Below are 23,308 nucleotides of genomic sequence, written 5' to 3' on the forward strand. Positions count from 1 at the left end.
ATATACCCAGCTCTCCAAAGAGTCAGGAACAGTGACCACAGCACTCTCGCACCTTCATCTGCGTCTAACCCAGACCTGTCGTTCACCGCTTGCAGTACATTGTTAAATAAGTCTCCAGTCTCTGAGATGCATCTTGAAAACGGAAGTCCTACAACAACACTTTCTGCTGAGCCCCTGGGGGCCAGATCTGGAAAGAAAGACAAGGCCCAACACACTCCATCGGTAGAAAAGGGAGATTGCTCATAAAGGCCCCTGAAGCTTCACTTAGGAAAAGTCTTAAGACTGGGTGGCATTCTATCCAAGACAGTCTCTTTCTTTACCCGAGTAACTGCTTGCAAAACACTCATGGTCTAATGCTGCATGACATAGCTTGGAGGATTCCCACTGGCCAAATCTGAGGCAATTTGAGCATCAAATACATAATGGTAGTGTTGGATTATAACCCACTGAATAAAACAAGAATCCACAAGTTCATACTGACATGAATGAGTGAATAAATAAATAAATGGCGAGGGGACTTGTTCTTTACAATAGAAACATGTGTTATAGATAATAGCTATAGAAGGTATGATGGAGTTAGAAAATCACCAATGGATGCTAAAACTATGGGTGAAACTTGATGAGCCATATAACTACATAGCATCTCTCTACATATTACTTATGTTTACAAAGGGGAATACTAACTTGACAGTGGAGAAGCAAGGCAGCTCCCACCTTAACCAAACGACCAAAGTGAACTTCACCAATACCGGGACACCAACGCCCTGCGTCCACCCCCTCTCCTCCCCATCACACACTGAGAAGGTGCTCCATCACCTCACAGCGTTTCTTCCACAAACGCATAACTTGAATCTAATTGCAAGGAGACATCAGCCAAGCTCAAATTTAGGGACTTTCTACAAAATAAGTAGCCTGTACTCTTAAGAAACATCAAGGTCTAGAAAGCCAAAGAAAGGCTTAGGAACAGTTTCAGACAAAAGGAGACAAGAGACATGACAACCAAATGCAACATATGATGCAGGACTGGATCTTGGAGGGGAGGCTATAACGATTACCGGAGCAGCTGCTGAAACTTCAATAGGGGCTGTAACATGTGTTAAATGTTAAATTTCCCGATGCTGATAATCACATTGTGGTTAGATACAAGAATATCCTTGTTGTTGTTAGGAAATACACACTGGAATATTTAGGGGTAAAGGGACACAATGTCTTAAAATTACTCTGAAATGGTTCAGGAAAAAAAAAGTGTGTATGGAGAGAGAACGATATAAGAAATGGTGCAAAGTAAAAAATTGGTAAAGGATTATGGGATTTCCTCACACTATCCTTAACAATTTTTCTGTAAATTTGCAATAATATCAAAATTAAAAGTTACAAACAATGCTACAATGTCTGCAAAATTCACTCTTTTGGAGTCTGAGATACCACACAAATTCAGTGTTTGAGTCCTTGTTCCGGAGGAATTAGCCATTTGGAAGCTACGTCATCCCTAACATGAAACACGGGGACTAGGAAACAAACCTCTAGAGAGGTGAGGAAAGTACAAAATTCTTATCAGTATTTTCATAACCATTCAAAGTTTTCCTCATTTTTTATTTTAGTTCTAATTGTCTTAACAGGGAGAGACAAGACCCTTAATTTGGGGAAATTTTTACGATATGAATATTCAAGTGGAGGATGAGAAATCACCTGTCAGGAGTGTCTTAGGAGGACTGAACACATCAGGCAAGAATACAGGGGAGCTGTGATTCTAACTGTCAAGATTAAATTTTAAATATTTTTAGTTAAAAATTCCCCTTAAGAAAGGGCATTTGCAGTTGACAGCTTTTCGACGTCTGGAACCCTCAGCTCGTGTTGCTGGACCTGCTGCTGTCAGCGCTATGAAGCAGCGGTCACTTTCCTGGTCGACAATTCTGACCGTGATGCTGTTATACAGTGAATCATTAGCTGCTGGACGTACTGGTCACATCTGTTCATTTGCTGGTTATTTTAGAACCTTCACTGGTTCTCGGCCAAATGCTGGATCTGACGGGTATTGGATCAGGGCTGCTGCTGCCACTGCTTGTCTGAGAGACTCCAGGATGTCTAAGTGCCAGAGGGTGATTTAAGATCACCCAGCCCCACGCCATGCTATCACTGTGTTCCATGTGATTCATTCTTCTTCCATCCAAACCTGGACACATCCACGTGTAGTAGAAAGAGCCCCAGCCCAGCGATGTAGATTCCTGGGTCCCAGGCCCCACGGCACTGCTGTGCTGTGTGAACCTGATACAGCTCCTCTCGATGCTTCCATTCCCTTCCCCACGATACACCGACGATGCTGGGATGTGGACCAGCCTTCCCAGGTATGGAGTTGGAAACATGGGACACCCCTGTGACTCGTTCCTCTTCCTCAACCCCCACATCTCCAGGGATAATCAATCCCCACCCGTCCAGCATTCTTCTCAGGTCCACCCAGCTCTCTCCGTCCTCCGTGCCGCTGTCCTAGCTCAGGTCCTCGTCTGCCACCTGGAGGATGCGGCAGCCTCGGACCGGGTCTCCCTTCCTCAGCTGGACCCAGCACTCCCTGCTCTCCTGCCCGTTCTCCATACAAGCTGCCCAGAGCGCGATTTTTAAAATGAAAGTATGACCATGCCGCTCCCTTCCTAAGTCTCGTTTGCTCAGTGTTAAGTTACATGACAACACCTAGACTCCTGCGCACGCGTGTTGACACGGCTCCCTCTTGTTCCATGTTCCCCCCCCCGTGTCCTGCCTTTGTCCTCTTTCCCTTCCCTGTAAGATCTGAATCTCAGTCTGTTCCCCCGTCCATTTCCCCACAGTAAACTCCTTGAGGGCAGAGACTTTTACAGCCAAATTCCCAAGGCTGGCACCTGGCTCGGTGCCGGCAACCGAAGTACGCTGGAGGAGTAAGAACTCAGCAGACGAGTGTCGGCACTTGATTTTAATTAAAATCAATAGTTTAGGTGGAGAACAGGACTAGCACAGTGTTTACAATCAACCTCTGGAAAATCATATTTACATCAAGGAAATAAAACAGGCCGGCAGAAGGGCTAGGAGGAGCAGCTTGTCACTGCACTTGGGTGGGACGTGCTGCTGGGGGCACGGAACACGCGGAGCACACGGGGCCAGGACGCGGTGGCAGACACAGGGGACAAACCCCTGGGGAGTATTTGCTCTGGGTTCCAAACCCTCCAGCGGCCTCAAAACTATTCAGCATTTTGGAAACACTTAACAGGAGCTCTTTACAAAACGAGTGCTGTGTCTTCAACACGTCTGAACCACACCCACGCTCTGCATTCCAAATCATGCCAAGTCGAAGTACAGCTCACCCCCACATGACGGGACGTCTGTCACACCAAGACCACCCCGTGCCGGGCCACGGAGGGCAGGGAGGGAGCGATCTCAGCTTTACACGTATCTTAGGGAACAACACTCTGGCTACAGCTTTCCCTTTCTAGCCTTCTTTATTTTGGTCATTTATATCGAACATGAGAAAAGTGACATTTAGTACAAATGATTACTAAAGTAATTCCTAGGCTCCTAGTAGAAAATAAAGTAAAATTTTAAAAAGTCCCCTGCCTTGTCCATGAAGGTGGCATAACCGTACACAAGAAAAATGCTGTAAACTTATAGAAAAGATAAACTCTGGCTTCTAAACAAAATACAAAATTGATTCTGCCTTTACCCTTGAGTGTTACACAGAAAGATGTAAACCAGTGGACCGGCTGCCACAGCCCTCATCCGCCCCGGCCGGGGAGCGACCTCAGAGTTTGGCCTGCGCCAGTTTTATCTTCAAGTTTTCTCCGAGCTTGTCCATGAACTCAAACGTATTCAGGTAGTCGGAACGCTGCACGCTGGCAGGGGAGGAAGAAAGAAGGCGATTTAGTTTGTCTCTGGTCTGGTAGCAGGAAGAGGAAAAGCCCTAGACATGCCACTTCCTAGCATTCCACCTATTTCTGGAAGAAAATCGGTTAATGTTAAGCTATGAATTTATGGCGGATGACTGTGCTCAAGGTTCACGGGGTGGACCCAGGCCACAGGCGGCCTGCGGAGGCGGCTCGGCTGCATGCACGCACAGCAGGCTCCGTGCCACGCGGCTTTGTGGTACCACTGTCACGGAGCTGTGGTTCAGACGAATGCCCAGGAGCAGAAACCACCCACTTCTTTTTCCCCCCTCTTAAAAACAAAACCTCCTGAGAGTACAGCCAAGCTTCTACTCACATCCCCACAAACTGTCATCTGTCCTTAAAAAAAGAGTTTTAATGCTCTTATATCAATCAGTGTCTTACTTAAAAAACAAAAGATGAGGACTAGCTAACAGCATCATGCTGGCAGCTGCCTAGTCAAACGGGCTGCAAAGGTGACACCCTGCTAGGAATGGGTCCAACACAGCGTGCTTGCTGGAAATTTAAGACTGAGTCTGTCCCACTAGCAGGTGCACTGACCCCGACTGAGCTCTCTGAGGACGCAGGGGAGACACGGGAGGGCGTGAGATTGTGCTTCTGGACGTGATGCAGAGTAACTAGCAATGACTCTGAGGGAGGAGTCTCTGACTGGCAGCTAATCCAGCCGGGATCTGGGCTACGTGTTCCAGAAAAGTCCTGGGTCATACACGGGCCCTCAAGCGTCTGACCCCTGGTTAGGTGCCTAAGGAGGGATGGTGGTCGACTGGGATCTAACACTTGTGCTGGATCTGTAAACTGAGGAAAAGAGAGAGGTGGAATCAAACAGCCTCACGGTCCCTGTTTCTAACTGTCTATAATCTCCTTCATTGTCACCAATGATCGTCAACCAGATCAAGGGGCAGCAACCCAGCTCAGCACGTGGACACGGTCCAGGCTGCAGGTGACCCTGCAGTCCCATGGGGAGGCCGCCACACCCACCAGCTCCTGCATCAGAGGCAAAGTTCAGCAGCTGCCTAGTTTTGAAAAGGCTGTATGTTCCAAAAGCCTGAAAGCTTTTCCACCTGACCATTTACATTTACAGTGTCTCCCGACTCCCGAGCCAGGTGATGAAGGATGATTCACAAAATTCCACAAGCACGGACGCTGTGAGCCTGAGAGGCTCAGTGGCAATCTGACCAGAGCCCAGGGCGTCTTATACTCACTTGGGTAAACCTTTAATACAAGCAGCCAAGTCCTTGGTCATGAAGCCAGCCTCAATGGTCTCAACGCAGACGTCTTCCAAGGCCTTTGCGAAGAAGCCGAGCTCTTTGTTGTTATCGAGCTTGGCTCTGTGGGCCAACCCTCTGGTCCAGGCAAAAATGGAAGCTGAAAGAGAAGAAAAGAGCACACTTCAATCACCCCAGTTGGAGGGATTCTCAAAAACACAACAAGTTTTTTGTTTAGGTGACTGACCTCATCAGATGACATCCACAGGAGCTATAAGCTTTAGGACACGGAAATATTTTACCAAATAGAAACTTAAAAAAAAATCTGCATTTTTGCAGAAGAAATGTTCTGGGTTTTGTTGGAGCGTTAAGAAAGCCCATGTTCATGGTGTGGCAGCAGCACTTGAAGCTTAAGGCATTTATTTACTAGTTGGAAAGGGTCACAATCTCTTCTACCTCGTGTCTGTCTTGGTCTCCTCTTCTCTTTCCAGGCTGTAATCTCTCTTTAAAGGGCTGTCCTTGAAATCTGGCTAGAGGGTCTATCCATGTGGCTTTAGATTCTTAGCCACATGTGACATTTCACTGCACCAGAGGAAAAGGAAAATGCTAGCTGACATTTTTCTCTGTAATGTGTATTCTCCCACAGAATGGAAAAACATACACCTGTGTGTATTTCAAGAAGCATATTAAAACAGCTTGCATCAGGAGAGCACGTCAGCTGTCGGGTGACAATTTTACACACAAGGTGTTGGGCAGCCAAGGGAACACGGAGTCCTTGGAGACCTCCACTCTGGTTGGAAATCACTGTTGCATAAACGCATCTTACCAATGGGGTTGGTGGACGTCTCCTGTCCTTTCTGGTACATGCGGTAGTGGCGTGTCACGGTGCCGTGCGCAGCCTCTGCTTCCACGGTCTTGCCATCTGGACAAACCAGCACGCTGGTCATCATGCCGAGAGAGCCATATCCTGTAAGGGGCAGAGGACAAGGTGCTGGGTTCCACTGCACAGACAGTACCGCATTTCTTAGAGATGAGAGCCAGTGACTTAATCTTGACAGGTTTCGGGAAACAAAATAAACTCGAGCCTGTGGGGTTATCAGTAATCCTCCTGCCTGTGAGAAGGCAGGGTCCCCACTCCAGACCTCAGAGCCAGAGTCTGGGAGGGGCACTGCCTCACTCTTCTCTCAGGGGCACCTGTCCTGGAGGGAGGGCTGCATTCCACCCTCTTTCTGTGGCTTCCTGGCCACGGTGGCTGTTTTCCTACCTGGGAAATAGAATAAAAGCACCTACTTCACCAGGCTGTTGGGAGAATTAGATGAACACTCACATGAATACCTATTCACATTCCTTAGAACAGTACCTGCACAGAGTGAGAGCTCAGTACACGACTGTCAGCCTCCAGTGCAGATGCTCTGCTCTTCTGGGAAAGTAAAGATTAAAGAGCATTGCCTCCGGCCATCGAGATGCTCACAGACTCGCTGGGACTGGCGAGAAAAGGCAGGCTGGAAACAGGGTGGGATGGACCCAAGAACATCCCATTGTTCTTCCTTCTCTCTTAACGGTACCAACAAAACAATTCTGTTCTGTGGTTTCCTATCCAGAGAACCACAGGTCAACTTTTAAGTCCACACGATTGATTTTCTTCTTTCACTACTCTTTTACACTCGAATCAAAGAATGCTTTTCTCCATTTTTGCTACCTCCCAATAGTGCAAATTTGTAATAGGCTGGTTTGAGAGTAATCAACCTTCTTTGCTCATCTTTGAGCACATCAGAGATTCCCGCGTGGGATCGCTCGCTCCTCTCGTACTACTGTGTGGGTCTGGGGCCTCGGCACACCCTCGGATACTCATTGACTGGAGTCTAGGACCACAGCTGCGGTGAGTCTGTCTCTCTAATAATATCAGAAGACACTAATTGGTACCACTGTCAGAACTGAGGACGTAATGACACGTTGGGTGTGAACCCAAAGTTGTTCTTGCCTCTAGAAAAGACCCGATGTGAGGACAGCTCTGCCGCCCGCACTCTGTTTAGTTCCTCGAGGTCATCTTCGTCCCCAGCTGGGCCCAGCTATCTCATCTGCGCCCTGCTGGACGCCGCACATCAGAACTCCTACTTCGAAGCCGGGTGCGCCCCCACAACTTGACATCCACATTGGAAACGTCCCTCCAGTACTCTCTTCCCGTTGCCGCAAGGACATTCAGAAACAGTGAAATGATTCGGGCCATGAGGAACTGCTTCCCTGGCCCGCGTGAGCCACCAGAGTGACGCTCCTTCCCCACCACCCTCGGCACAGCAACGGCAGGATTCGGACACGGAGGAGGGCGAGCCGAGAGCGGTGCGACCCACTTATCTGACACAAAGTTGCCTTTCACCAGTTGGTCTACTGACTCTCAAACTGACAGGAGATGCTTAACTGTCCGTAAGACAGAGAAAAAGTAGTACTTGCTGGGAGGGAAAACGCAGTATAAACCCACGCGCATCTGCCAGGGGAGACTCCAGTTTAGAGCTGCGGGGGTAGGGACTGGAGGGCAACTGGGTGCCGGGGCGGCAGGGACGGGAGGCGTCTGTGGGTGGCCATGGCATCGGCAGGAAGCCCTGGTCCCCGCAGTTTCTGTGAAGAGCTCCGGGCGTCTCTGCTCGATCCTGCGTCTTGAAAGCCAGCGGTAAAGTGTGCTTTACACAGGCCCAGAAGAGTGTCAGGGCTGGCAGGGCAAGATTAGCACCTGCTGCCAGATGAGCGGGCGATGGAGGAGCCCCTGGAGATGAGAGGCCCAAGACACTGACTCGCCTCTCCCGCCCGATCGAGTGCCCTGGCCTTTTACACAAATTCTCATCAGAGGGAAAGCAGCAGAGGGAAGCGAGTGGCTTCAAGTCAGCCTGTTGGAGGTGCTGAAACTTCAAGGGGAGAAAAGGTTTGAGAGAGAAACCGTGTCAACACCTAAGGCTAGAGCGCAGCGTGTCGACCCACTGAGTTACTTCCTGTGACTTGAGAAAAGTCGCTTCCCATGTCTGAGCTCCATTTCCTCATCTGTCCGCTGAGAGGGTGGACCCTTCATGATTTTACAGAGAGGACAGCACCATCCCTTTCCCAAACCGGAGGACTGAGGCCACGCCCTGTCCTGGGCCCCCTAGCTCCCCACCTTGGGCCACGGAGTCTGACTGCACGTCGCCGTCGTAGTTCTTACAGGCCCAGATGAAGCCGCCCTCCGACTTCATAGCTTGGGCCACCATGTCATCGATGAGCCTATGCTCATACCAGATCTTCTGGGCTTCAAACTGGGATCTGTACTGCCTAAGAAATGAGAGAGAAAGAGAACAAAAGAAGAAACCGGTTTTGTAGGACACCCTCTGCTCTCCAAGGGTAGGGTGTGCTGGGAGCAGCATTTTTTACTAGAAGCAGCACAAACTGGGGCACTTGACAGACATGGGCTCAAACTCCGCCAATCATTTTCTAGCTGTGAAGCCCGGATCTCCCCACCCGTGAGGCTGGATGAACGAGCCAGCAGCGTCCAGGCAGTGCATTACTTCCCACGCTCAGTGCTCTGCATACTGCCGGCCAGATTCTGGAGACGCAGCTCGCTGTCAGCATGCAACGAGGGGCGGTGGGGAGCCTGTTCCACCACTTGATGCCGTTCAGGAGACAGGGCAGCTGCCAGGCGTGGTGCAGAGAGGGAGCGGGAAGAGGAATTAAAAGGCCTCACAAAAGAGATCCAGACTCTGAGCCCTGGCCTGCACACTTGCAGCCTAGAGGGAGTTACGCATCTTAAATTTAACATATGCTCACGTGTAGTTGAACCCACAGTCACTACAAATGTAGACTTAAGTCCAAACGTCCCCACTGAAGCAGAGTCTAAGCACAGACTCCACTTCAGGAAGAATGTGACTGGGCCACGCAGACACTCACACCCTGAAGACGAGAACCTTCTATCACCAACACGGTACCTCTATTCAAACAAACAATTCTGCTCCGAGAAAAGTAAACGTGGGACCCTTATTTGAGGACACATTTACCTTCTAAAAGCAACTGAGGAGTGGTTTTGTTTCACTCCTGCTAAATCTCAGTTTTGCCCTTATCTTTAAGGGATAGTGATGGTTTTCACTTAAGTTGTCCCAGAATCAAAGTAATAATGATGCAAATTCTATACTGTAAATGCCACCTTGAGAAAAAAGAAAAAGGAAAAAATGAACTGTAGTTACTTGTCATATATCTCCTGAAAGATGTCTTTGAAACGTCCGTCGTATTTCTTCAGAATAGTGTTCTTGGTGCTCAGATACAGGGGCCAGCTCTTAGACAGAGCCATCTGGAAAGAGCTGTGTGCAAAATCTTCGATGGACTTGTCTTGATTGTACATCCCCATGGCCACGCCGCCGCCCTCTGTGGGACGCGAGGAGAGAAGAGGAGGAGGGACACGGTTACACTCACCCGCGTCCAAATCCACTCACCACAAGACACCCAATTCCCAGCCCCACGGCCGTGCCCAGGCTCCCAGGTGGACATCCAGGAGTTTCTGAGGCTCATGACTGCAGGGCAGTCAGTTCTAGATGAGGGTATTCTAGCTTGTTCTGAAAGGGCAAAAGAAACGATAAAAACATGGTCTTCAGGATCCTGGAGACACCGAAATACCAAAAACTTGTGATATAGACCAGAAATACACCCAGGAAAGGGTGGGTGATTTTTAAGCTATCTTTTCATACTTTTTAAATCAAACACGTATTTTAAACTCTAAGTGTGCAACCCAGTCCTCAGCCACTGAGAACAATCTGCACTTCAAACACTGAAAGAACATTCTCACAATCTCCTGGAGGACACTGACAGTTTACACTGTCACTGGCAGAAGTACGCATGCCGCACGGAATCACTGGGGCCTCACAGCTCTTACTGGTGGGACTCTGTTATTACTGAAGACAGAATTCCAGGGCCAGTGGGGCTCAGAACGGGAAAGGCGCTGAAACCAGCAGAACCAGGTTCCGTTAACATGGACTTATTCAGAGGAGGCAAGGAAAACAAAACCTGAGTGTTTTGAGTTTTTGTTTGTGTGAGTACTTCTGACAACTTTAATAGGTGGAAAGATGGTCCTCTGTTCTTTCAACAACTTTTGAGTGCAATTTGCCAAAATGGACCTGCGAAGCAGCAGGACGGTGGGAAAGAAGAGGCAAAAACAAACATTTCACTTTCACAGAATAACCAGAAGGGCAAGAAGAAAATTTCAGGAAATATACGACAATCATTTTCAGATACCAACCCTACCAGACCAAAGGGCAGGATTACATGACAGGTGATTTGGGGCTATTAGCGTTTAAGTTAGAGAATTCGTGTGCTACGGAGTCCTGCCCCCCCGTGTTTCCAGAGAAATACACAGTCATCTACAAGTGGCAGCTCCTTCTGTGCTTTATCCACGCCACAGAAGGCACGGAAGCCAGCTACTTTCTATGTTAGATTTTGAGTCCTGCAGAAATGCTGTGGATTCAGGCTGTACTTTTAGGCAGCCATACAACTAACTTTAAAAAACCAGTAATAATGTTGTTAAATGAACTGTAAAAAATAAAAGATGTAGCTCATGACGGACTTAGACATACCTTCAAAGTTATGTACCAGGTAGGTCCTTTTCTGGGATCCATCACTCGGTGTGTAGGTTATCTCTACTCTTCCGGGCCCAGGAACAACAAAATCGGTTGCTCTGTACTGTGTAGGGGAAGAAAAGGCATGAAGAAAAGAAACCATCCTGACAAGATTTACAAAGAAGGAAAAGAACTCATAGACTAGGGAGCTGGAAGACACCCAGACCAACGGGGCTGTGTGGTTCAACCTTCCTTTACTGGAGAGGTGGGGAGGAGAGGTCCCAAGTCCCCATGCTGGTGAGTGGCAGTGCACATCACAAATCAGTTTTTACTGGGTGCCTCCCTCACAGGCAGTTTTCTGAGCACTGATATGGAGAGAACAACAGAAGTCTCTTCCCTTAGGAAGCTTACGTCCTAACAAAGACATAAGAGTGAGAACATAAGAGCTTTTCAGGTGTCAAAAGGGGCACAGAAAAAACACACTGCAGGATGACAGAGGAAGAGAAGGGGCTGTGACCTGGAGGCCGGGGGTGTCTATGGGTGATGACACCGTGGCTGTGGCACTGAAGATGACAGTGGGAGAGCCAATGCCTTGTCCTCGCTCTGTGACAGAGGCTTTAAGTAACTAACCTGTGTCATCTCATCCCCTCATTTGATTCTTACATCAGCCCTATGGGGAGGGACTGTGACACAGTGGAAATAACACATCAGGGGGCAAAGACTAGGGGTCCAGTCCTCAGTCTCTTCACAATGACAGGCCCAGGACTTGTCTATGTGAAGCACTCGTTCTGGAAGCAGCTGTGGCCGGGTGATGACCCTCAGGAAAGGGCCATCCAAGGACAGCGCCTCTCTCATGTGTGTGAGCTCTCCAGTGGAGAGATGTGCCCCCTGCACTAGACACCCATCAACCCTGCTGCCCTGGGCCCCTCCAGCGACCCAGAAGACTCCCAGAGGCAGGGCCCAGTCATGCAGCTGCACCCACACGTTCACGTCTGTGTAGAGTAAGACGAGCGCAGCAGTAAAGACCTGTCAGACAGTCTATGCAACATCTAGTCTAGCGGGATACTCCTGACATAGGAAGCCCTTCACTACAAGGGGTAATTTACTCCCATTTCTCAAAGGAGGACACCGAGGCCCTCAAGCTGCATAAATGCTTTGTACAGGTTTCAGCAAATCTGAAGGGTCAGACAACCAACCTGAGGGTTGGAATTTTCAATCTGGACTTTAATATATGGAACGACCATTCATCCAAGTGACCGACACCAAAACAATAAAAAAGGAGCTAGGACAAAAAAGACATCACTGAACTTGTAAGAACTTAGACTGGTGTTCCAGGATTAGTGGGTTCGCAGTACCCTGGGCCTTTCCTGGGCCTCTGGGGGGCACCTGGGAAGGGAGTGTGCAGGAGGAAGGGAAGTCGGAGCCACAGGGTAGCACAAAGTGAACAGCCCTTGAGGACCGGGGGGACCCTGTCCCCAGGAACAGAGTGGTCTGTCCAGGCCACACTGTTTTTAAGGACGACCATATCAAAGCCCTTGGATTTCAGCATTAGGGACTCTTGTTTTCAAGCCTCTTTTAAGATGTAAGCTGCTATGAAGGTCAGAATTTTGATTTTGCTTAGCTGGCAACTTTCTGTTTAATTTGGCAAGAAGCCTACTTTGCGCAGAAGTACAGAAACTATACTTTTTTTTCCAAGTAGGAAAGGAATGCTTTAAAGAGACTGCTTTCAACTACTGAGCCAGTTTTCCCTTATGCATGAAGAGATCATGCTTAATATGATCTTCGGTAGTTCTCAACCCAGTCTGCACATCAGAATCACCTGGAGCTTTAAAACGCTGGAACCCCACAGAACTCAGATCCAGCTGGTTCAGGGGCCTCTCAAGCATTGGAATTAAAACAGAGAAACAAATTTTTTAAAAAAACAAAACAAAACAAACACCGAAAACCCATAAAGGGAACCTATTGTACAGCCAGGGTTGAGAACCACTGATTTGGTTGAACCAGAGGAAGTTATCTATACAAAAATGTCACTATCATATGGTTTAACCTAATAAAAAGATGAAGGAAAAACACATCTGAAAAAAAATCATTTTTGTTGAGAGGGTGCCTCTCTGTAAGTTTTCTGTGTTTACTTCTATCTAAATGCATGTAAGCACACAGATATATATATATGCGTTTCTCAATTTGGTACCTTGCTCAATGGGAACAGACACCAAAGATGAGAATAAAACACACAGAAGTCAGAACTGCAGGCAGCCAAAGGCTGTGAAAAATCAAAGTACGCCAACAGGACTTACTTGGTCCCCATAAGCATGACGACCTATGATGATGGGTTTCACCCACCCGCTCACCAGCCGGGGGATATTTTTGCAGATAATGGCCTCCCTGAAGACAGTGCCACCCAGGATATTTCGGATGGTGCCGTTTGGCGATTTCCACATTTGCTTCAGCTTGAACTCCTCAACCCTCTTCTCGTCAGGGGTGATGGTAGCACACTTGACACCCACGTTGTACTTCTTTATGGCTTCTGCGGCATCCTTAGTGACCTGGTCATTGGTGGCATCTCGATTCTCTATGCCTAAATCATAGCTGGGAGGGGAAATCGTGAGTCTCACTTTCCAGACAGGCTGACAGGGGACTGAGGGTGCTGCCACTCCATCACCACACATCAGTGTATGCACGCCGATGGCGCAGAGCCTGCCCTGCAAACGCACCTGCACCTGCCAAGGTTTAGCCTTAGTGTACCCACACCCGCCAATCAAAGAGCACCAAGAAAGGCTGGCTTGCTGGGCTAGGCCGCGCGGTGTGGGAAGCTGGCTACAAGTCAACCCCGGTGCTGCCCCTTGACCTGCTCTTCACCAGAGGCAGCAACAGCACTCAAGCAACCCTGTGCAGACTTCCTTCCATGTAGCCAGCATAGAGATGTACCCTAAGCACCATCTTATTCTTCCCTTAGTAAACACTGTGCTCTAAACAGAAGGAGTCACAGGGTGTAAAGGATTTTTTGTACTTCCTATCAGTGCCAAAAATGCTAATGATTCCTGCCTTAACGCTAGTTAGTCATACGATGACCCTTTCCCTAATTCTTGGGCAAGTCCCTCTGTTCTGGAAACAAGCCTGCAGTTTATTGGATCAGCAATGAAATCCAGCAACGGTTTTATACACCCCAGCGTGATAGCTCACTACACACCAACACCTAGACTGCAGGTTACCCAGAGCTGGAGAGAATGTAGGTGATCCACGGAGCACAGAAAATGACTGTACAGCTTTATCTAAAATACATAATACTTTGTCAAAAACAGAAAAAGCAAAACAGTAATGTAACAATTTATTCTCTAAGGCTTTAAACAAGGTTTTCATGTTCCAAAGCGTGCTGACCCATTAAGCTTCCAGATTTCCCTTTTTGCTCTTGTATTTTCCTCTCCTTAGATATCCCAACTCAGACGCAAATGCAAGGATAGCATTCTTGATGTACTTCCAAATAAAAACAGTTCCAAACTGCTTTGTCCTTAAATAATTCGCACGAGCCTAACCAAGCCCCTGCCCTCTTCTCTTCGGGCACAGGAAATGCTGCGTATCTACAAATGTCTATTCCTAACTCAGATACGGAGTGTGGCAGCAGTTCTCACGTGTGCAGGAAACATTTTCCTCCGAAGAACCTCCCGGCAAATTGGGGGTTTTTTGTCTTTCTTCTTAACGTTTCTAAGAGAAAAAAATGAGTAAGTTGGCTGGACCACCATCTAGCCTCCAGAAACCAAAACAAAGAGAACCCCTCAAAAAGAACGAGTCACACAATAATAACAGCAGTTTTGGAACAACTTAAAACTTGTGTGAGCCTCCAAAAACTCTTTAGTCTGCAGGCAGGGAGTCTTTTCCTTCTGGGCATAATGACTGTCCTTTAAAACCCCAGACGCCTCTAAGCTAACGAGGCTCAAAGCTTCTTTGCAGCCACTATACCAGCAGGAACTCTGCAAACCCACCTGTTGCCATGTCAAGTTCTGCACAGGAGAGTGCTTGTAAAACGCTGCTTTAACCCCGTGGATGACGATTTTTATGCTCCTTTCCTACATGTTTGGTTGACCTCTGCAGTATGCACTCCTTCTCGTGGTTGCAGTACAGACAATATCAACAGCTAAGGCTTAGGATAACTAAAAAGGGTGCCTAAGGACACCATGTGAATTAAATGTCTATACACAAGCAAACAACAGGTCCTCAGGACACAGTCTGATGAATAATTCTGGGTCAAGGCAAACACACTTACAGTTGCCAGCAGTTTGGCTGGAATGTGGTGTTCGCCACTTTATCACGCCAGTTTTCAGCCACTTCACCCTGGTAAAATCCTGTCTCTACCTAGTTCAAATGTACAAAGAGCACGAGCAAATTTATGAAATCACAGGGAAAAAAGGGGAGAATTCCGTAGAGACTTTCTTATCTGTCTCCAAATACTTTCAACACAGGGCAAACAGAGGCTCAACTCTTTAGGACAAAAGGTTTAGAGGAACTTCTCCTAAAAGGTGGGGTTGATCAAACAACTTCAAGGCTTCTTTCTGTGCTAACAATTTATGAAGCAGGCAGAGGCAGGAAGGAAAAGGGGAAGGGTCCACTGAGTGGTGAAGCAGAGGACAGAAAACAGAGCTCGAAGGACAAAACTGTATCACCAGCAGGACCTCTGTTACCCTCCCTTGCACACCCAGTACCTTGTGCCTTGAGGCTACTGATTTATTACAGATAAAACCTGCACAGGGAGCAGAGGCTTGGAAAGACCTGAGAATCCCTTTGCTCCCATCAAAATTCTTCTCTGATGCAGAATGAAAGGTCCAGTTTTTCTAGCAATATGTTACAATTACAATAGAGGACTTTTTTACATATATTTAGGCAGCCCTCCCTGAAAGCGTCATTCGCAAGACACAGCTGTATCTACGTAAAAAGCTGGTTACCCCGACACCACTTGGAGTGTGCTTCTGCATCTGCCGTGTGGAAGGGCAATGCCCTCACCTGTGCAAGTCCAGCTCCACGTGGGGAAAAATGAGTTTCTCTTTAATCAACTCCCAGATGATTCGTGTCATTTCATCTCCTTGCATCTCTACCACAGAACCGCCACGGATTTTTTGAGACATTTTGACTTCCGTAAACCTTTAAAAAGAAAAAAAGATATGATACATATCTTGTCATTTATTTTATTTCATTGTAGCGTAAAAACAAAATACAAGCAATCTGGAGACTACCAGAGAACAATTCATAACAGCCCGACTGCATAAAAAGTCAATACTAGCAATTACGTTTTCCATTAGAACTGAACACATTCTCTGCATAAACCATGTTACATAAAGCAGGTGTGTTTCTGAGTCAGCCCTCACAACAACCTGGTAAGATGGAAATTATTTTTCCATTTTACTTGGATAAAAGAACAGCTTTCCCGAGCCCACCTGGCTGGAGTGTGGGGAGACTGATGCTGCAGCAAGCCCTTAATGATGGATCTTATTCTCGACTGTAGGTTTGTCTTAGAAAATGAGATTACTTCCACAATATCATGTTTATTTGAACACTTCTATCCAACTCCTCACTTTACTGGGCCCTCAGGATGAGCAGGGTGATGTGTGCTAGTATTTTCCTCTTTTAAGAGGGTGTTTTGGCTAAAACAACTACCCTTGAGGAGATTCAACAAGTTCTTGTGACTCATGTTTAGGGAAATTTTAAGTCTAAAAGTGAAAGATGAAGGATTACTGGAGAAACTATGTTTTCCTAGAGACAATAGTAGATACTGGGGATGTCACACTAAATACAACGGTGATTTCTCCGTTACAGAAATCTGTGTATAGAAGGGTCCAAGCCCGTCCCTGTCCTGTTCCTCAGTATCCCAACTCCTGGACGGTTCTTCTGGTTGTTCATGGGTAAAGGTAAGCTGCCAGTGGGCAGGACAGGGAAACAGAATTGTTCCAGGAAAAGATATCTTCCTGGGATGTGGGAGTAGCAAATACAAATTGATCTGATTCCTAGAAAGGGCGGGGTGCACCCTTTGGAAGAAGCAAAACTCTGAGGCTTGAAGCAACACCATGTCCCAGGTGTGTCCCCAGAGGCAAAGGAGGGCCCTAAGGTGCTGCAGGCACCTGTTCCCTTGCAAGATGCTCTGATGGAAACTTCCTTATTCCAGCAACATAACTGCAAACTGCTTTCATCTCCTTGAGATACAGCTGAGGCCTGGAAAAGTCAGGAGAACTAACTTAAAAATTACTAGGTAAGAGGCCTATAAAGAGTATCTCTTGAAAAATGAAGCTCAAGTCATCTGACCTTTAAATTAAAAAAATGTCATGCCTCAGTTCCTGTGACAAGCCAGGATCTATTCCTAACCATCCTCGCTTCCCAAAGCGCAATTCTAGAACACTGCTTCTTGGTGTTCAGGAGGTGCCCTAGGCCATTACTGGGGAGCCATCTGGAACTCAACTTGAATAAAAGCAGTAAGCAAACTGGTGTGCATGAGTGGATTATGTCCCATCTGCAATTTCAGGTATAATTTGCAATACAGTTTAAAGTATACGGTTCAGTCATGCTGACCCCACTGTCACATCTGTCCTTGTATTTAAAACAAAACAAAACAAAAAAAGAGGCAGCAAACTGATCTTGGTCTTGATAGCACCTTTCCAGGGCTGTATTCCAACACAGTATTATGCAAGAGCCATGACTTGGCTATTTTTCCTTAATGGCAAATACAGCTACTTGAAACTTCAATACTGAGTGACAGGACTTTTTTAGGTATTTTCTTCTTAGGTGAAACAAACATCTTCTGCAGTAATCTTTCTACATCTCATAATATGCATAGCTGAAACATTTCAGGTTTTCCTCACATTTCTTATCCAGTAAAATTTTACCACCTTTTAAATAAAAAGTAAAGCTCCATTGTAGACCCTGGTTTACTACAACGCAGGACATTATTTCATGTCTTCTAGATGTCAATTTCGTGGGTTGGGCTTTAGGCTCCACTGGATTCACTTCTCTACTCTCTACCTCAGATTTTGTCACCGCCCAAACCCTGACTTCAAAAGGAAGGACTTTTCCCACAGGCCAGTTCATGTGGTGTGAAAGCAGCTGAATTCCAATCTCCTGACCCGCTTGTCCAGTTGCAGACAATAAACCCAGACTCACAGAGCAGTTTAAGAAAAAAGACTGCTCACCCTGTTTAATTCTATTTCATCAACCCCAAATTTTTAGCCACATTTTTTTTTTCTTTAGCTGAGATCACAAACTACAATCATTTCTGGACAAAAAGTAGTCTCTTGTACAGAAGTCGCAGGACTGAAAGAAACAAGGAAGCGCGGCGCTTTACTGTTGCAAATACCCTGGACTTGCTCCCCTGCGGCGCCTCTGCCGCCCTCCCGGACCTCTGGGACCTGCTGGACCTTCGGACTGCCCAGACCTCCAAGACCTCCAGAACCTTCAGGACCACCCAGACCTCCGGGACCCCCGAGTCCTCCCGGACCGACTGCCCGCAGCACTGCCGCAGCCTAGAGCCCAGAAGGGGAGTGCTCGTGCTCACCCTCGCAACGTGCAGTCGCCGGCCCTCGCTCCTGCAGACTCGCCGAGCGCGGTCTCTGTCCTAGAAGAACGGAGCAGAACCGAGACCTGGCGTGAGGTTGCTGTGTCCGAGCACTGCGCCGATCGACGCTGCCGGACTACCCGGTCTGCCCGGCTCAAGAGGCAGCTCGGGGCACGCCCGGGGCAGGGGGAGGGGTCGGGTCCGCAGGCGCCCTCTCGGGACGGGGAGGGTCCTCCGGGGACAGGGAGGTCCTCCAGGGACAGGGAAGGGCCTCCAGGGACGGGGAAGGGCCTCCAGGGACGGGGAAGTGCCTCCAGGGACGGGGAAGGGCCGACGGGGAGGGTCCTCCGGGGACGGGGAGGGCCTCCGGGAACTGGGAAAGGCCTCCGGGGACGGCGGGGCCTCCGGGAACAGGGAGAGTCCTCCGGGGACGCGGAAGGGCCTCCGGGGAAGAGAACGGTAGTCCGGGACCGCACAAGCGCCTGTGGCCGTCAGTGCACTAACCCGCGACCCGGCTGCTCGGTCTCCGCCCCCGCGGCCGCGCTCCGTGCCGGCACAAGCACCAGCCCCGCGCGCCCCCGCACCCTCCTCCCGCGCAACCCGGCGTCGTCCCCGCCCGACCCCGCACCCTCCCCGCCTCCTCCGCCCGGCCGCCGCTCGGCCCGTGCACCGGCGAGGACCAGGCCAGGCCGCCCACACGCTCGAGCCCGCAGGCACCGCACCTTAGTCCGCGCGGGCACACGCCGTCCGGGCTCCTGACACCGCCTCCGCAGGAACCGCAGCGCAGTCCCGCAGGCTTCGCCGCCGGCTTTTGTCCACCGGGATCGGCCCCTCGGCCCACTTTCCGGCCACGCCCACTCCGTGGCCCCGCCCCCGACACGCCGCCAATCCCGCGCGCCGATCTCGCCGAGGTGGGCGGGGCCAGGCCCCTCAGCCCACCTCCCGGCCAGTCCTCCGCCCCGCCCACCTCCCGGCCCTGCTCTCGCCACGCCCTTCTGCGGCCTCGCCCCCGAGACGCCACCAATCCCACGCGCCGACCTCTCCGAGGTGGGCGGGGCCAGGGGTCAGGGACGGGTCCCCGAGCCTTGGGGCGAAGCCGCGGGTCAGCCTTCCCTGCGCTCCCGGTGCGGGAGGGGCTGCGGCGCCCCCTAGACTCGGGGCGCTCCCCGCGGCGGAAGGACGCGAACGCCCCGTGCAGGCTGGACACGCAGCGAGCGGGCCGCGCGGCGCGCTCCCAGGGCTCCGGGGTCTGCCGAGACCCACGCCGCCAGGGGCCCCGGGCTTGGCAGCGAACGAGGGCCCGGCTGCCGCGAGTTCCCAGGCCCATCCCCTTGCCTGCGCCCTGGACGAGCCCGAGACGGGTCACGCCTGTGGCAGAAGGAAGCGTGCTGTGGCGGGCGTGGGGCCGCGTGGGGCGTCTGGGCTCAGCTGGAGCGCAAAGCGCTGTCAACTTGAAATGCACGCCCGCCTGTTATTTTACCCTCAAAAGGAGTTTACTCGGGAATAGCCCAAACAATCGCAACCGGACACACGCGCGATGCGGCGAAGCCCAGGCAAACACAGCCGGCGTGGACAGGGCTGCCTTTATAGAGAGCGGAGAGGGCGGGACTGTCCCAAAGGAAAGTCCATTGGGGAAGAGTGACAGTTCAGAGCGGCAACGGCTTCTCATTGGCCGAGCTGCCGCGTTTCTCATTGGCTGAGCTGTAGCGTCTCTCATTGGCTCAGCTGCAGCGTCTCTGATTGGCTGGGCTGTTGCCCCGGTGAGGAGAGGTCTTCCCTCCGTAGAGAAGTAGTTGTACTTCCTGTTTGGTGTAACTGAGGACGTGTGATGGGCTGTGAGAGCTCCCCCTGCAGGCTCTCATGATTCCCATTTAGCTAAGGTTTATTTTATTAATTTCCACGAGGTTGATCAGCTGCACAAGCAGGCATGCCACAGTAAATAATTTCTGCCACCACCCAGGGGGTGACCAGGTCTTTATTGGTCCGTACCTGCAATTCCTATTACTACTACATGAATAAACCCAGTTGTCATGTGCATTAGAAGACAGGGATAATGAGATTATTATTTGAGTTCCAGTGAAGCTGGATTAAAGATGTGGAGCCTTAAAAAACAGTGGGTTTAGGAAAAATTGTGTTTCCTGCAGGGAATTATGTTTTGTGTATTCCTTATTCTTGAAAACATGTCGGTGGGGGGCGAGGGGAGGAGTATTTTAAATTGTGATTTGTAGGAAAACAGCATGCTTGTATATTGCTGCCCAGGATTCAATGTCCCCAAATTTATTTTTAAAATGATCTCCAGCATCGGGTTATTACAATTACTCTTTGAAGACTGGCATGAAGGGCACGACACAAAGTGCATTTTGGACACTAGAAGGCACCAGTATTCTTCCCAAGAGAAAAGGAAGAAGGAAAGAATACATGGCGTTGAGCTTGTTAACTTTTGAGGTGGATTAATGGAAAGTAGCAGTCACCTCCATTTATTCCTGTAGAAGTGATGGTAGAGTTGTATGAACTCGTATTTTCATCTTGAATATGAGACCCAAAGTCACCTGAGGTTGTAAATTTACTCCATATGCTATCTTTTATTACCTGTTGCCCACTACTAAAATTATTTATATTCATTCTTGTTCCAGAAAGGCTTTAGAGCAGCCTTCAAGATATTTGCAATATAGCACTATAAGACATTGAATATAGGTGAAGAAAATGAACAAAAGAGAGAATAAATACAGGAAATTATACCGAACCAAGGTGAGTTTAACCACAAAATATATTCCATCGAATCCTAAACACTGCTAGAAATGGGCTACAAATTTGGAGCTAAGCCAGTTTGGGAGGAAAGGTAACACTTAAAGGCGTCTCAGCATCTAGAACAGTGTTTCCTAAGCCAGTGGTACAGGAACTCCTCTTTCGTTGAAAATATTTTTTGTAGATCCCTAGAATTGACATATAATATTAATATATATATATATGCATAAAAGTAGATACATGCTCCTTTGCTGATAGCTGTTATACAAATATAAAATAACAAATGTATAGACAAAATGACTAGAAAGAAAGCTGTAAAACAATACATTGCCATTAACAACATTAATTAAATGTAACAAACTATGTTTGGCTGAAATTAAATTACTGCTTGGAATGTGAACATGAAGCTCATTGTTTACATTCTGGTTCTTTTGAATTTAGCTTGCCTCTTCTGTGGATGCCATATGAGGCTTCATTTAGCACATCAGTTTTCTCTGTCCAGTTAATATTGCATGGCTTGACATCATTTGTCTTTCACTTGGCCAATAAAAAATCTGAATATTTTAATATTATCTGACCCCAAACACTGTGTAAACACAAATAGAAACATGGCCACAAAATTTCTATCATAAGAGACACTTATTCAGATAACAGAGGATTTTCATAAATGTTGGAAGGCATCTGTATTTTCATGTTGATGATCTGAAAAAACAGGAAGTAGAATGAACAATTCATTCTACCTCATGGAGATTCAGTTCACTGAAATTCATTGGCCATGAAGATTATGGGAGAGAGAACAGCGAAGGTGATTTCTAGATTTGGGGTTTGGGTGACAGTGTGCCCTTCAACAAGGAAGGGATGTAGATAGAATCACAGATTTGATGGCCAAGGTAATGAGTTAAATTTAAGGTTTGTTAAGTTTGAGATGCCTTTGGGACAGCAAGATAGAGATGTCCAGGAGGTGGTTAATCACATGTATCTGGGGTTCAGGAGGGGTGTCTGGGCTGGAGAGAGAAATCTGGGAATCTTCAGCATTGTTATGGGCTTAATTGTCCCCTCCCGCCCCTATTCATTTGAAGCTCTAACCCCCAGTACCTCAGAATGTGACTGTACTTGGAGATAGGACCTTTAAAGAGGTAATTACGGTTAAATAAGGTCATATGGGTGTCCCTATCAGAAGAGGAAATTTGCACACACAGGATGTCTGTGCACAGAGGGATGAACACGTGAAGAAGCAGCAAGAGGATGGCCATCTGCAGGCCAAGGAGAGAAGACTCAGAAGAAACTAACCCTGGTGGCACCTTGATCTTGGACTTCCAGCCTCCAGAAGTGTGAGAAAATAAATTTCTGTTTAAGCCACCCAGTCTGTGGCATTCTGTTATGGTGGCCCTAGCAGACTACTACAAGCATTTATCAATAGTACTTGAACTCAGAGGGTATGAGATCATCTAGAGGTACAGAGTGAGAAAAAAAGTCCACCTCAGCAAGGACTCTGCAGAACACTTAACATCTTTAAGAGCCAGGTGGAGGAAAAGGAACCCCCAAAAGAGAATGAGAAAGGACCCTTTGGCGGGTAGTAGAAGAATCAGCGAGTCTGATGGGAGCCAAAGGGAGAGAAATTTTCCAAAATGGAAGGAGTACTACACAGAAGTCAAGGAATATATAGCCTGAAAATAATTTTGGCAAAAGTAGGAGGACCTCATGAATGCACTTTAAGGAGAATAATTCTATCAGAATGATTCTGACACAAGCCATACTGTAGGAGATTGCAGTGCGACTGGGAGGTAGGGAAGGGAGACAAGAAAATTGTTTCAAGAAGATTGATTTGAAGTGAAAAAGAATGCTTTATAAGGTCTTAGTAAGCCTAATTTTTGATGGTTACATCCATCATTTAATTGTATTACTTTCGTTTGTGTCAGTTAGAAATTTGTTTCCTATTTATATATTTGTTTTTTACTGTTTTAAATAACTGACAAACATGTTTAGATAGACTTTTACACTTGAATCACTTCCTTAGGCTTGACTGCTAGAACTGGAGTTGTCGGACTAAGGAGTCTGAACATTTTTAAGGTCCTTGTTCATCCATGAAATTATTTTCCAGGAGGGATGTACATGTTCATGCTTTCACATGTAGTGTAGGAGAGTGCCAGTTTCATTACTTCCTAGCCAGAACTGAATTTCATGATTTTTAAAAATATCTTTGAGTTCCTTACTAAAGAGAACCAGAGCTCCTTAGGGAACTGACTGATTCTAGGCCTGGGGCAAGGATTGTTCAAGATGAGCCTGGTATACCTTAGTGGGTCAGAAAGTAAGGAAGTGCTCAAAAAGTGACGGAGGCATCTCAAATGGATGCAGGAGCCA

At 48.1% G+C, this 23,308-nt stretch overlaps 1 protein-coding gene across 2 annotated transcripts; it reads right to left on the minus strand.

Moving 5' to 3' along the window:
• Positions 1-2,926: 2,926 nt before the first annotated feature.
• IDH1 (isocitrate dehydrogenase (NADP(+)) 1) lies at positions 2,927-19,761 on the minus strand. Of its 2 annotated transcripts, none has more exons than XM_008506895.2 (10): positions 18,925-19,761; positions 18,203-18,262; positions 15,667-15,804; positions 12,969-13,260; positions 10,690-10,795; positions 9,310-9,487; positions 8,253-8,404; positions 5,937-6,077; positions 5,108-5,270; positions 2,927-3,854 (listed from the first exon to the last, which is right to left on the minus strand). In XM_008506895.2, exons 1-10 carry the CDS (start codon positions 19,527-19,529, stop codon positions 3,764-3,766), a joined length of 1,926 nt encoding a protein of 641 aa, XP_008505117.2. In that variant the 5' UTR covers positions 19,530-19,761; the 3' UTR covers positions 2,927-3,763. The 2 variants fall into 2 exon arrangements, with proteins under 2 accessions (XP_008505117.2, XP_070437932.1); XM_070581831.1 differs by lacking the exon at positions 18,925-19,761 and adding an exon at positions 18,707-18,820.
• Positions 19,762-23,308: the final 3,547 nt, after the last annotated feature.

Source organism: Equus przewalskii, chromosome 17, assembly GCF_037783145.1.
Source record: "Equus przewalskii isolate Varuska chromosome 17, EquPr2, whole genome shotgun sequence".
NCBI lineage: Eukaryota > Metazoa > Chordata > Mammalia > Perissodactyla > Equidae > Equus > Equus przewalskii.